Genomic DNA, 12,053 nt, shown 5'->3' with positions numbered 1-12,053 from the left:
ATCCCCCTTCTGGCTGTATTCACTAAAGCTGTAGTCCTTGCCGTCAGATGAACTGAATCGTCTGCTGCATCTGACAAATAGTTAGAGGCATGAAATATTTTTGGAAATGATTTTAGAATTTCTTCTCTAGGAACCCCTGTTTCAATTTGGGACTGGACCTCAGTTAACCACAGATTTAAAGACCTTGACACAGCTGTGGAAGCTACTGCCGGGTTAAAATTCAAAGAAGCCTCCCAAGCTCTTCTTAGAATATTGTCCATCTTTTTGTCTAAAGGGTCTCTAAGATTCCCAAAATCTTCAAACTGTAAATCTGATTTCCTGGAAACTTTAGAGATGTCAGGATCAATCTTTGGAGAGATACCCCAAAACTTTTGATCTTCTGGTTTAAAAGGGTAACATTTGTTTAAAGATTTTGGCCAGAAAGCTCTCCTTTCTGGAAGGTCCCACTCTTTTATAATCATACCCTTAGGCTGGTTTCACAGTGGGACGTTAAAGTCCCACGTTACAGCAGCCAGTAACGCAGCCTAACTCACAGCAAGGATAAATCAATGGGCTGTTCACAGTGCCCGCGTTGCATTACATAGTAACGCAGCACGTTTAAACAAAGTTCTGCATGCTGTACTTTATACTGGGCTAAGCCACGGTAGACTGTTTGCACATGCTCAGTAATGTTGGAGGAGGAGGTCTCCCCTCCTCCTCCGCGGCCAGCCACATGGCTAAATAATATTCACTGCACTGTGGTGACTCGTTGTGGGACTGTAGCATTGTCCGGATCATGAACGAATCGTTCATCTGATCCGGATCTTTTTTGTGAGTCGAATCATCCGGATCACCACAATGAAAGATTCGGTTCACAATGGATGTCTGTCTGGAAGAAACAGGAACATACAGAATGTACAGTGCAGGGAATTTTTTTATTAAAGAAGAACAAAGGATAGCATACAGAAATAATAAATAAGATTAAAAGTATGCTACAACAAGCTTCGTTGCATACAACAAAATTAATGTGCAATAGCAACAATATCAAAAGAAAACAATCTGTTCCATGTGTGTAGAAACAGTGTACACATGCCTATCACAGGCCATAAACAACATAAGAAATAAGTAATAGGCTTATAATAAATCATGAAACGACAAGAGAAACACTCTGTACAATATGTTAAACAAGATAACCATGTTGAGGAGACAACACTCATCCTCATACATACCAACTAGACAGCTAGACAAAAAATAAACAAAAGGAAACACATAACATAAACCAGCACCAAAACAACTAAGACAACACCTACAATACAAGATTCATACCAACACAACAGATTTAAAATAAAGAAAAAATAAAAGTGAACAACATGTACCACCACCAGAAAAAGTGAAGAGACAACACCAACACTACGCCACTCATGCCACATTCATACCACGGGACTTTTACGCCCGGAAAGATTATCCAAAAACACATAGACTGAAGACATTACGTAAGACGAGACTAAAATAAAATAAACCCCAATACAGGACAAAAAAAACACACCTACAAGTAGAAAGAAGCACAAAGGGATACTCCCCATGTGCCTGCGGCAAAACTTAAAAAAATCAGGAAAAAAAAAATCTACGGTGTAAAAGAAAAGAGACAGTCAAGCCTGCACCCCGGAGAGGCTCCCACCAGGTCAAGGAGGCTTGATGTTCTGCCACGCCAGAACCCAAGCTCCTCTCCCCAGCTTCTTCCTTTCCAAGTACCGGATGGTTCCCACCTCACCGAGAATAGTGCTCACCACCACCTGGACGGGCAAGTCTTTCTTTCTAATAGCTAAGTCACACCGTGCCAACCATAACTGTCTCCTGACCACTAAGCTAACTATGTACAAAGTGCACAAATCATAACCCTGGCGCTGATTGAAAGCTCCATAGGCCCACTCGGCATAACTGAGATGCGCCAGAAACGGGATATTCAGAGCCCTCCCCACCTGTTTGTACACTTCTACGTTGAAAGGGCATGACATCAGGAAATGGTCCATGGTCTCCTCAACAGTGCACCCCTGCCGAGGACAACCACGTTCCGTCACATCCCGACACTTCATGTTCCCTCCAACGTAAAGTTTGCCCTGAAAGGTAAGCCAGGCGATGTCCCACAATTTATTCGGAACCCGTGGCGAATTTAGCAAAAGCAAACCGTCCCCCAAAATTGTGCCTTGGCAATCTCTCAAGGCCAGTGAGTCATGAAAGTAGGAGTCCACCAACCTAGCCGACAGGACTTTCTTGTCGACCGATCTGATGTCCTCCACAGTCAATCCCCACTGCCACAGTTTCTTCAAGCAAGGCAAGACATAGGTCGGAAGATAGCCATGACGTGCTCTGATTTTTCACTGGGCCACCGCTCCTCCATTCTCCAAGGAAAGGCTCACACCAAGTCTGGAAGATACCTACCCAGCTAGGTGGGTTCTCCATCAACAAACTACCAATGTTGTATTTCATAAAAATCAAGGAGAAGAAAACGATCGGGTTGACCATACCTAGGCCACCCTCCTGCCTAGCTTTGTAGGTAATATTCCTGCGCACATGGTTTAGCCTGTTACCCCATAACATCAGGAAAAACAGGCCATTGACCCTGGTGTACAGGAATGCTGGCAAAATCGTGACATAGCTGACGTACAACAGTATTGGTGCCAGATAAGTCTTGATCAGGTCAACCCTTTCCCTGAAGGTCAACCTCCAACCTTTCCAGCGGGCTACTTTCCTGTCGACATCAGATAGTTTGCTTACCCAATTTCGCAGGCCATAATCGCCTGGGCCAAATTTGATGCCGAGAATCTTGATTTCGTCTTGAGGCATGGGAAAGGATCTGGGAAGCCTAAAGGACTCTCCATCTTTGCCCGTCCAGAAAGTCTCACACTTATCCGGATTGATCTTTGAACCGGATGCCAACGAGTACCTGGTGATCTCCTCAGCAACCACCAACGCTTCCTCTGCATCGGAGACCACCACAGTAACATCGTCAGCATATGCCACCACCTTCAGAGATGAGCTACCAGAGATGCCCACCGGAACCCCACCAAGCATGCTGCCCTCTAGCCTTCTCACGAAGGGGTCGATGCCGAACACGTATAGCAGAGAACTCAGCGGACAACCCTGGCGGACCCCCGAGCTCACCTCAAAAGGCTGGCCGATCCATCCATTGATCAGCATGAAACTCTCGGCCTCCTTTTATAAAGTTTGCAGCCAATCTACAAACCTCCCCTGCAAACCATACACAGTAAGTAGCCGCCATAAGTACTCGTGATTGACCCGATCAAAGGCTTTGGACTGATCCAATGTCAGCAAGAACTTTCCCCAGCCTTCAGCCCTGCACCTTTCCAGGACTTCCCGGACAGCTAACAGTGCTGAGAGCGTGCTCCTACCCACAACAGAGCAGTGCTGATGGCGAGAAAGTACATCTGTCACCTGGGACAACCGGCAGAACAAAATTTTCGCCAGGATCTTCCTGTCGACGTTGAGAAGGCTGATGGGACGCCAATTCTCAATCATCTCAGGATCACGATCCTTTGACAACAAGATTACTGCAGATTGCCTCATGGAGGGCAGTAACTGGCCCCCAGCAAGGCAATCATTAAATGCACCAGCCAATTGAGGGGCCAGGATGGACACAAAGGCCTTGTAAAACTCAGCCGTCAGTCCATCTGGACCCGGGGTCTTTTTAGGCGCAAGGCCACCAATGGCTCTCGCTACTTCATCTGCAGTAATGTCTGTGGTCAAATCTATGGCAGAGATATCAACATCCTCGAGACCTGGTGTGGAAGCCAAGAAGTCTTCCATCCTCGCCTGGTCAAGTGGCTTCTCCCCAAGCAGATCAGCGTAAAACCCTCTAGCGATGGCCAGAATCTCTGACCTGGACTTTGCCAGAGATCCTGAACCATCCCTGAGACCGATGACCGTCTTGTTTGAAACTCTGGTAAGGGTCAGGCGAGTGGTATTTACCATGATCCCTTTCCAGAGCCAAAGAAGCCAGCCGGTCGTACTGCTGCTGCTTAAGGCCCATACACACGTCCGATTTCCGCGATCGACGGGTCGTTTGAACGTTCCGTCGTTCGCTCGCTAAATCCGGCGTGTGTACAGGCTGTCGTTCACTTGATAAGGGTGAGTTTGACTCAAACTCGCCCTTATCAAGCGAACGACAGCCTGTACACACGCCCGATTTAGCGGGCGAACAACGGAACGACGGGACGTTGAAACGACCCGTCGTTCGCGGAAATCCGACGTGTGTATGGGCCTTTAAGGCGAAGTTTGACCTCAGAGATCTCCCCCGGATCTCCGCCCTCAGAGACGAGGACAGTCAACTTCTCCCTTAGAGCCTGGTAGGCCAGATTTCTATCAATACTTCTACGAGTAGCTAGATCCTTGAAAAATCTAACACGTTTTTTGACCTTTTCCCACCACTCAGACCTATTGTCAAAGCAGTCCAAGATGGAGACCTGTGCTTGAAAAAACTCCTCAAAGGATTGTCTTACCTCATCTTCCAGTATAGCAGGGTCGAATTCATCCTCCAGATACCCTGACCTCTGGGAGGAGCATCCGAAGCATTCAAGCCCACCGACAGAATAAGGTGATCCGAGAACTCCACCGCCAACAACTTAGGAGTTGAAGTGATGAGGCTCTCTGAAACAAAAAACCTGTCTAACCTAGATCTACTACTACCTCTGTAAAAAGTGAAACCCGTGAGATCTGGGGAGTGACGAACGTGCACATCCACCAGATCGGCCTCATCAGCTAATCTAACTAAATACCTGCTATCTACACCTATCCGGACCTGGGCCCTTGCCCTGTCCATGGCCCTAGTGATGGTGTTAAAATCAGCACCCAGGATCACAGGATAGGCTGAAAAAAGGTATGGCCTGATCTGCGTAAGAAGGCGTTTTCTCTCCCCTTTAGAACTGGGGTTGGCATATATGTTAATTAGCCTGAGATCCTGCCCCCTCACGCAGACGTCTAACACCAGACACCTACCCATCTCCACCTCAATAACTCGCCGGCAAGTTACCATGTCGGCCGTAAAAAGGACCGCCACACCACTACCAGGCTCTCCCGCAAGGGACCAAAAGCTCGGACTGGACACCCAGTCCCTCTCAGCCAACCAGAGGTCAGCCGCAGAGGTGAGCCTGGTCTCCTGCAGGAAAAACACATCAGCCTCGTGGGCAGCCAAAATCGAAAATGCCAATTTTCGAGCTCTGGTCATTTTAATGCTGGCAACGTTGATAGTTGCCAACATGAGTGGTGGGGGAACCGCCATCAGAGTGATTTAAGGTTTCCTTTTGCACTACTTTAGACACACAACAAGAAATAAATAAAATTACAACATTTACAAAAAGAAAAACACATCAACACAAATCACATTGCCTCCTTAACAGGAGCTGAAACCTCAACAATCATCCCCTCTTCCTCTTAAGCGAGGGGAGAGGGAGACAATGCCTCGAACCTGTTTGACAGGCTTAAATCCTTGTCTTTTTGCCTCCTCTGAAAGGCAGCCACTCTCTTTGCTTCCCTTCTTTCTTCGGGGAGGACCTTAGACAGAGGTTTGACCCTTTTTTTCTTTTTCATTTTGAAACGCTGTTCTAGATAGACTCTTTCTTCTTGTGAAAGGTGTTCCCTTTTCCAGGGAGCAAGGGCTGCACCCGTAGGGTTAGGAACCGAAAAAGCATAGGCAGTGGGAACAGGACAGGTGGGCACAAAATCACTGCCAGCAGTGGACGGGGAAGGGTGGGCTGGAGGAGGGTGAGGGGCTGGGACGGTGGCAGGGGGGTCAGGGAGGGAAGTAGGAATAACCGGAGCAGGAGGGCCAGGGGGGAAAAGGGACACAGCAGGAGCTGGAGGGTCAGGGGGGGGGGGAAGGGACACAGCAGGGGCTGGGGGGCCAGAGGGGGAAGGGACACAGCGGGGGCAGGGACAGGAGGGGGCAGGATAGAGCCACCTGAAGAGGAAATGGTGGCAGGAGGGACTTTTGTCCTCCTAGGAGGAGGTTTAGAGGCCAAAGGTTGAGCTACAGGAGCAGCAGAGAGAGGCCGAAGGCCACCTTCTGCCCTGCTCCTTGCAGGTTTGGGTCGCTGCTTCTTGGGAGGAGGGTTGCCTCCGCCCTGAACAGCATCTCGGGCAGGAGCCAATAACTTAGGCCCAGGCTGCCTATCAGAGGCCACGTTGACTAAAGAGAACTAGGGGAAGGGGCTACAGCGGACGGGTTAACACTGGATACAGACACATTAGGAGCTGGGACGGACTGAACAGACACATTGGGGTCAGACACAGACTTCCTGGCTCTCTTCCATATTAGCAAACATGGCTCTCTTCGGGTACGAGGGCATCGTCGTCCAGGAGACCGGGCACTCTGTATACGGGTGTCCGAATTCGAAACAGAAGTTACATTAAATTCGTCTACAAGACGACGCAAAGTGCCCAAACTACTGACAGCGACTGCACCTTGGATCTGGGCAGCCGCTGGCCAAATGTCCCCACTTACCACACCTGTTACTGGTCCTGGGTTGGCCCGGGTAGTAGGTGATCACCTTGTCCCGCCCTATGAGGGCGGAACGGGGAATATGGGTGACGACCCCCTCCTTCGCACGGAGCCGGATCGCCACCTCATACTCCCCCCACCAGATCCCAAGCTCGTCCAGGACCTTGTGTGGTGGGGACATTATGTCCACATAGTGTTGGACCCAAGTCATTAGGTCCCGTACCGGGATGCTTTCATTTTGCACCACGATGTGTGCCTTTCTCTCCAGCGTTTGTTTGGACTGAGGAACGACCTTGAAACAATGCCACTCATTGTTCTCTGATTCCTTCAGTCGTTCCTCTAGAAATGACTCCATACCTTGCTGAGAGAGAAAGGACACATCATAATACTGCGGAGGGTCCCCCGGAGCCAGAATTGCAAAGAGGTCCGCAGGCCTAACCCCCAGGTCGAGGAGATACTTAACAAATTGCCTCTTAGTAGGAATGGGGAGAAGAACATGATCCCACTTGAGGCGAACAACATTCCTACGACCTGGGGTATGGGCCTCCAATTCTGTCTCCAGGGGAGCCACAACCCTCCTACCAGGAGCAGGACCCCTAACTGCCTTGGAGTATGACACAGCATGGGCTAAAGGAGCACCCTGAGCCGAAGCCGCCAGAGGAGCAAGGGCCCCCGGATTCTGAGCAGGACCGAGGGCTGGGAACCCAACCCTTATCATACTTTTCAGCCCCGGCGGCTCCGGCTCAGCCGTAGCACCCCCACCAGCTTCTACTACACAGCCACCAGCATTACCGGCCAAACCTGTATCACCACCATCACTGGTTACCACCACAGCACTAGTTACGGCTGCAGGGGTTGCAACCTTACTCTGATCGAGGCTGATCGCAGTGGAGACGGGGGGAGGAGGAGGCCCATGTCTGGGGGCACTTGGCCCAAGCCCAAAAATAGCCTCCATCCATTCCATCTCACCCACGAAAGAAAATCTTTTGATGACATCATTCTCTACCAAAAACTTTTTCCCACCTGCTCGGAATTCTAGCTGGAAGCCACAATTGGGGTCACCCATGCCCACCAGACATAAGCCTCCGTAATATCCCCCGGCTCCACCGCAAGCACCACAGCCTCGCCAGAGTGCTCGTCGATAACCACCAACCTAGTCTTTTCTAATCTGTACGTCAGGTTGACCGTTTTAAATTCAGTAATGAGGTTGTCTATTTCCAGTGGAGGGGCCTCAGTGTGCCTACTTTTCTTTTTCCCCCCTTTCCTACTCCTATCTTCATCTTCAGATACGAGATCAGGGAGAAGATTCCTCTCAAAGAAAGGGGCAAGGTCCCTATACCCCTCTCCTCTTTTTTTTGGAACACCCCCATCACCTTGTGCCAGCAAGATCTCTCCACCCTCACTCTCTTGCACAAAGATGGGGGGCTTTGGCTTACCCTGGTCCACCTCCCCACCTTGGGTCCCCTGAGAGGACATGTCAGTTTCCTCTACTTCTGACACAGACTTGACAGAGACAACCCCACGCTTTCTTCTCCCCCCCACCAACATCAATGTTAAGCTTTCTCACTTTGCTTATTTTATTCCGCCCCTTCGTGACTCTTTTTTTTTGCTTCCCAACATACAGAGGAGATTGTTTCTCACCCATCTGCTGTCCATTGTCCTCGTCTCCGCTCTGATCTTCAGGAGAACTCGGATTCACCTCTTCAGTGGACATTGGATAAAGTTCTTGGGCTAGCTGATCAAGGTCGCTTCCTGAACCTTCCATGCGTCCTGCAAGTCCAGGCGCTTTCGACCCTTCGCCCTGAGGGAAATCCTCCTCAGCAAGTTCCTCAACTGATAAATCCATTTCGAGGCTCGGTTGATTGGTCAATTGCACAATCTTTCCTCTTAGATTCTCATCCAGGGAGGAATCTAAAAGTCCCAGGAAAGATGACCCACATCCATCCAGATCTCCCTGCAGCACTGCAGATGTAACTGCCATTGCAGCTTGTACATTCTCAGACTGCCTTCTCTGGACAATGATAGCCACCTCCTCCTCATCTGCATCTTCTCCATCCTCAGAGACTGCCCCACTCCGCACTACCTTGCTCAAGGGCTGCTTTTCCGCATCCCTTGCATCCCCCTCCACCTCCTGTGACGAAATTCCGTCTTTGACTTGATCCTCCTGCATCACCAGGCTGAAATCCGCATCCATCTGTATTGGCTTTAATGGAATTTCCGCCGCCATGCGGAAATACAGTTACATCAGAAGAAAATCCGCATACAGCTTCATTGGCGTCAATGGCGTTTCCGTCGGCATGCGGACTTTCAGCTGCATCAAGCTTGGAAGAAAGTCCGCATTGATTTGCATTGGCCTCAATGGGGATTCCGTCTTGATGCGGAAAAACAGCCGCGAACGTCACTTCCTCCCCACAGACGTGAAGTTGGTTTGGCGTGCACGGGACGCCGCTCTTCGAGCCGGCGCCTTCTTGATAGGCTGCACTGCGATGCGGGGAGCGTTCCCTTTGACTCTGGGCACACGTCCCCACTCCCAGCTTCACCCAGGAACCCACATCAGCCACCACAAGTGACCCTGATGCAGGGACCAGAGATCCACCATGAGCAGGACCCGTGTGAGCATCCGAGGAGGCCGCTGCAGCTGCAGCCACACCACCACCTCCAGGTATTTCAGAGGGGGGCATGCCAGCCACAGCGATAGCAGCACCAGCATCACCACCCACCGCCTCACCGATGGCCCCAGCAGCACCCACGCCACCAGGACCCCCGGCAGCACCAGCACCGCCAGCACTCACCCGGACACTCGCCGCAGAGCCAGGTACTAGCTTCCCCTCACTCACCGGTATCTCCACATCACTCTCCAGCACCACTCCCTCACTTTCTTCCTCCATGGGGTCGCCAGCCGGTTCACCTTGCCCAGGTGGGATCTGGGACTGCGACAGTTCTGCCTTCATCCATGGAGGCCTTTCTGGGGGGGTGCACTCATCTCCAATAATAACACAATCTTCTTCTGTGTCACTATCGTCTATATCAGTATCAGGTTTAAGCATCTTCTTAAAGCGCTTCTTATAACCCAGTTGTTCTGCAAAGGGTCCACCGGTTTTTTCTAACTCGGCTAACTTTGTCTTTTGAACAAAAATTTGTCTCCTCAGGTCCATCAGCTTCTCGTCCTGCCACAGATATTCTGGCTTCCACTTTGTCCCGTATCGGAACTTGGTTCTTGCAAAGCTGTACTTTAGCTGTGTCAAAGCTTCTTCGCAGGCCTTTGCAGCTTTTATCCAGGCTACTGCGTTTCCAGCGATGTCCTCTTCAGAGGAATATCCGCCATCCCCCGGGTAAGTAGTGGTAGCAGGGGAGGTATGAGCTGGCCGCTCCATGGCTGGAGCGGCCAGTTAGCACAGGACGAGCCCCTGCCCGGCAAGGCCCGGAGCAGGGACTTCAGGTGAATTTCTTCCCAGGAAAAGTGATCCAAGACTGGATTCGGACCAGCAGACTGAGGACCCCTCCTGGAAGTCCAGGAGCTCACGCACACACACACAGTGCAGGGAAAGTCCTGTCCTGCTAGTCATTTCACCCAGTCTGCTTCCCCAGTAAAATGATTCGATTCAAAGATCCGGACTTCGTATCACTTTGAGAGCTGCATAACGCGGCTCAATCTGACGTCCAACTTCAACACCACCATGCGTTGCGTTAGGGGCACGTTATGCGACCATAACGTCCCCTAAAACACAACGTCTTGGTGGGAAAGTAGCCTCAAGGCTGGCGTGCACCGGAATAAAGGAATAGGAAGGCTCAGACAAGCTCTCATACATTTGATCAAGAGGGGTTAAAGTCTTATTCTCTATTGTGATCCCCATCGATAAATGCATCTCCTGCAACAATTCTTTCATTTGATCAGTGGAAAAAGCAAATCTTTGTGACTTATCCTCCTTTACATCCGTCTCGGAAGGAGGAATTTCCTCAAGGTAAGAAATCTCCACCTTTCCTTCTGATAACTCAGAATCATCAGAATTCTCATCTCGTTTACGTTTATGAATCCCTCATTGATTGGAAAGCAATACGTCTGTATCACCCGGGCAAAGGCCTGATGGTCCCTGTCTTCAGACCGAGACGGCCCACTGGGAGTCATTGCATTATCTTTAATAGCTTTAATAGCTGCTGACATATCCGATTGTACTTTTTCCATTAAATCCTTGAAAAAGACAGGTGACTCATCTTTCACAATCTTTTCAGTACAAGCTTGACATAATTGCTTTGTGGAAGAGGAAGAAATGCGTGAAAAGCAAATAGCGCATTTCCTATGATCAGACTTCTGAGTAGCCTAGGAGCCAGTCTTTTCCGGTTTATTAGATCTAGCTGATCTTTCCGAAAGACTTGTCCGGTATATCAGGTACCTTAGCAGGCTTCGGCTGGAAGACATAAATATGGGAACAGCCGTAAGCCTCAACTTCCACAAACTAATTTATGCATATAGCTATGCATCTATATATATATATATATATATATATATATATATATATATATATATATATAATCAAATATATAATATATGACAATAAAAATATATACATATATACCCATGCACAAATACACACACAAAGTGACAGCAAACAGCATAAAAAAATGTATAGCTGAGAGACCAACATCATCCAGCTAAACACATACCACCACTGCAGCTCCAGCTGCTTCTGCAGCATTGCGGGAAGAGGAATCTGCACCAGCCTCCATAGTCAGCAACACACATTTTACAACTGGCTATGCGGCCCTAAATCCCTAGCCGCCCCCTTGCTACATCCGCCCTCCCCACCTGATTTTAATCAAAAAAAGTACCTGACCAGGTGGAGCCAGCAGGACGCACAGTCAGCCGCCATATCACCACCGCAGCCCGGCATAGAAGCACCCCTGGTGCATGAATGCGGAAGACGCCATTCTGACATCCGGAGTCCTGACGTCAGGGCCGCGTCAGCTGACCGGAAGAGGGGCGGAGTAACACTTCCGGGTTGCGCGTACTGGGCGCGCTATACACCTGCGGGGGAGAAGGCGAAATGGCGGCCGCAAAGTCCTCCACTGATCCCCTCTGGCCAGCAGACCGATGGGACCTTGCGCACCGCAGCTCCTGCGCCCAGGCAGGGTTGGCTAACCTCCTCCCCCCAGATCCTAGCGTCCCGTGGACAGGAAACAACTGAGGAGGTTGGTGTTTTCTGTGTATATATAGACTGCCTGCCTCATGCATATGTAATTGTTTAATTCTAGCTTTCTGTCCAATGATAAGTGGAGAGAGACAAGTCTCAGGGTGGCTGTCCTGAAGACGTCCTGGGAAGGTATGCTGGTTCTCTTATCTATTAAGTCAACTCCATTTTCTTATATAGCGCTGTTATTGCTTCTACAGGTGCTGGTAATGAGCTCCACCCCAGTTCAGCCGACCAAAAGAGGGAAGATTTTTCGCCTACAAATGTACAAAAAATCATGGAACTCCGACTGCTGAAGATGCTGCTGTTAGAAGCTAAAACTATTTGCCACAAAATTATTTCTAATAATACTGAAGAAGAAGAAATGTCAGACT

At 49.7% G+C, this 12,053-nt stretch overlaps 1 protein-coding gene across 1 annotated transcript; it reads right to left on the bottom strand.

Annotated features, from left to right (window-relative positions):
• Nucleotides 1-6,181: 6,181 nt before the first annotated feature.
• On the bottom strand, nucleotides 6,182-7,457 carry LOC137537913 (zinc finger CCHC domain-containing protein 3-like). Its single transcript, XM_068259843.1, has 2 exons — nucleotides 6,497-7,457; nucleotides 6,182-6,411 (listed from the first exon to the last, which is right to left on the bottom strand). Exons 1-2 carry the CDS (start codon nucleotides 7,455-7,457, stop codon nucleotides 6,182-6,184), a joined length of 1,191 nt encoding a protein of 396 aa, XP_068115944.1.
• Nucleotides 7,458-12,053: the final 4,596 nt, after the last annotated feature.

The sequence above is a fragment of the Hyperolius riggenbachi genome, chromosome 11 (genome assembly GCF_040937935.1).
Source record: "Hyperolius riggenbachi isolate aHypRig1 chromosome 11, aHypRig1.pri, whole genome shotgun sequence".
Taxonomy (NCBI): Eukaryota; Metazoa; Chordata; class Amphibia; order Anura; family Hyperoliidae; genus Hyperolius; species Hyperolius riggenbachi.
This window is presented reverse-complemented; position numbering and strand designations above follow the sequence as displayed.

Bases quoted from the DNA above. Each gene is read 5' to 3' on its own strand.
- LOC137537913 (XM_068259843.1), bottom strand. From the start codon at position 7,457: ATGGAATGGATGGAGGCTATTTTTGGGCTTGGGCCAAGTGCCCCCAGA. The intron at 6,412-6,496 runs GTAAGTGGGGAC...GTCGTCTTGTAG, and splicing joins CAGGACCAGTAACAGGTGTG to ACGAATTTAATGTAACTTCT.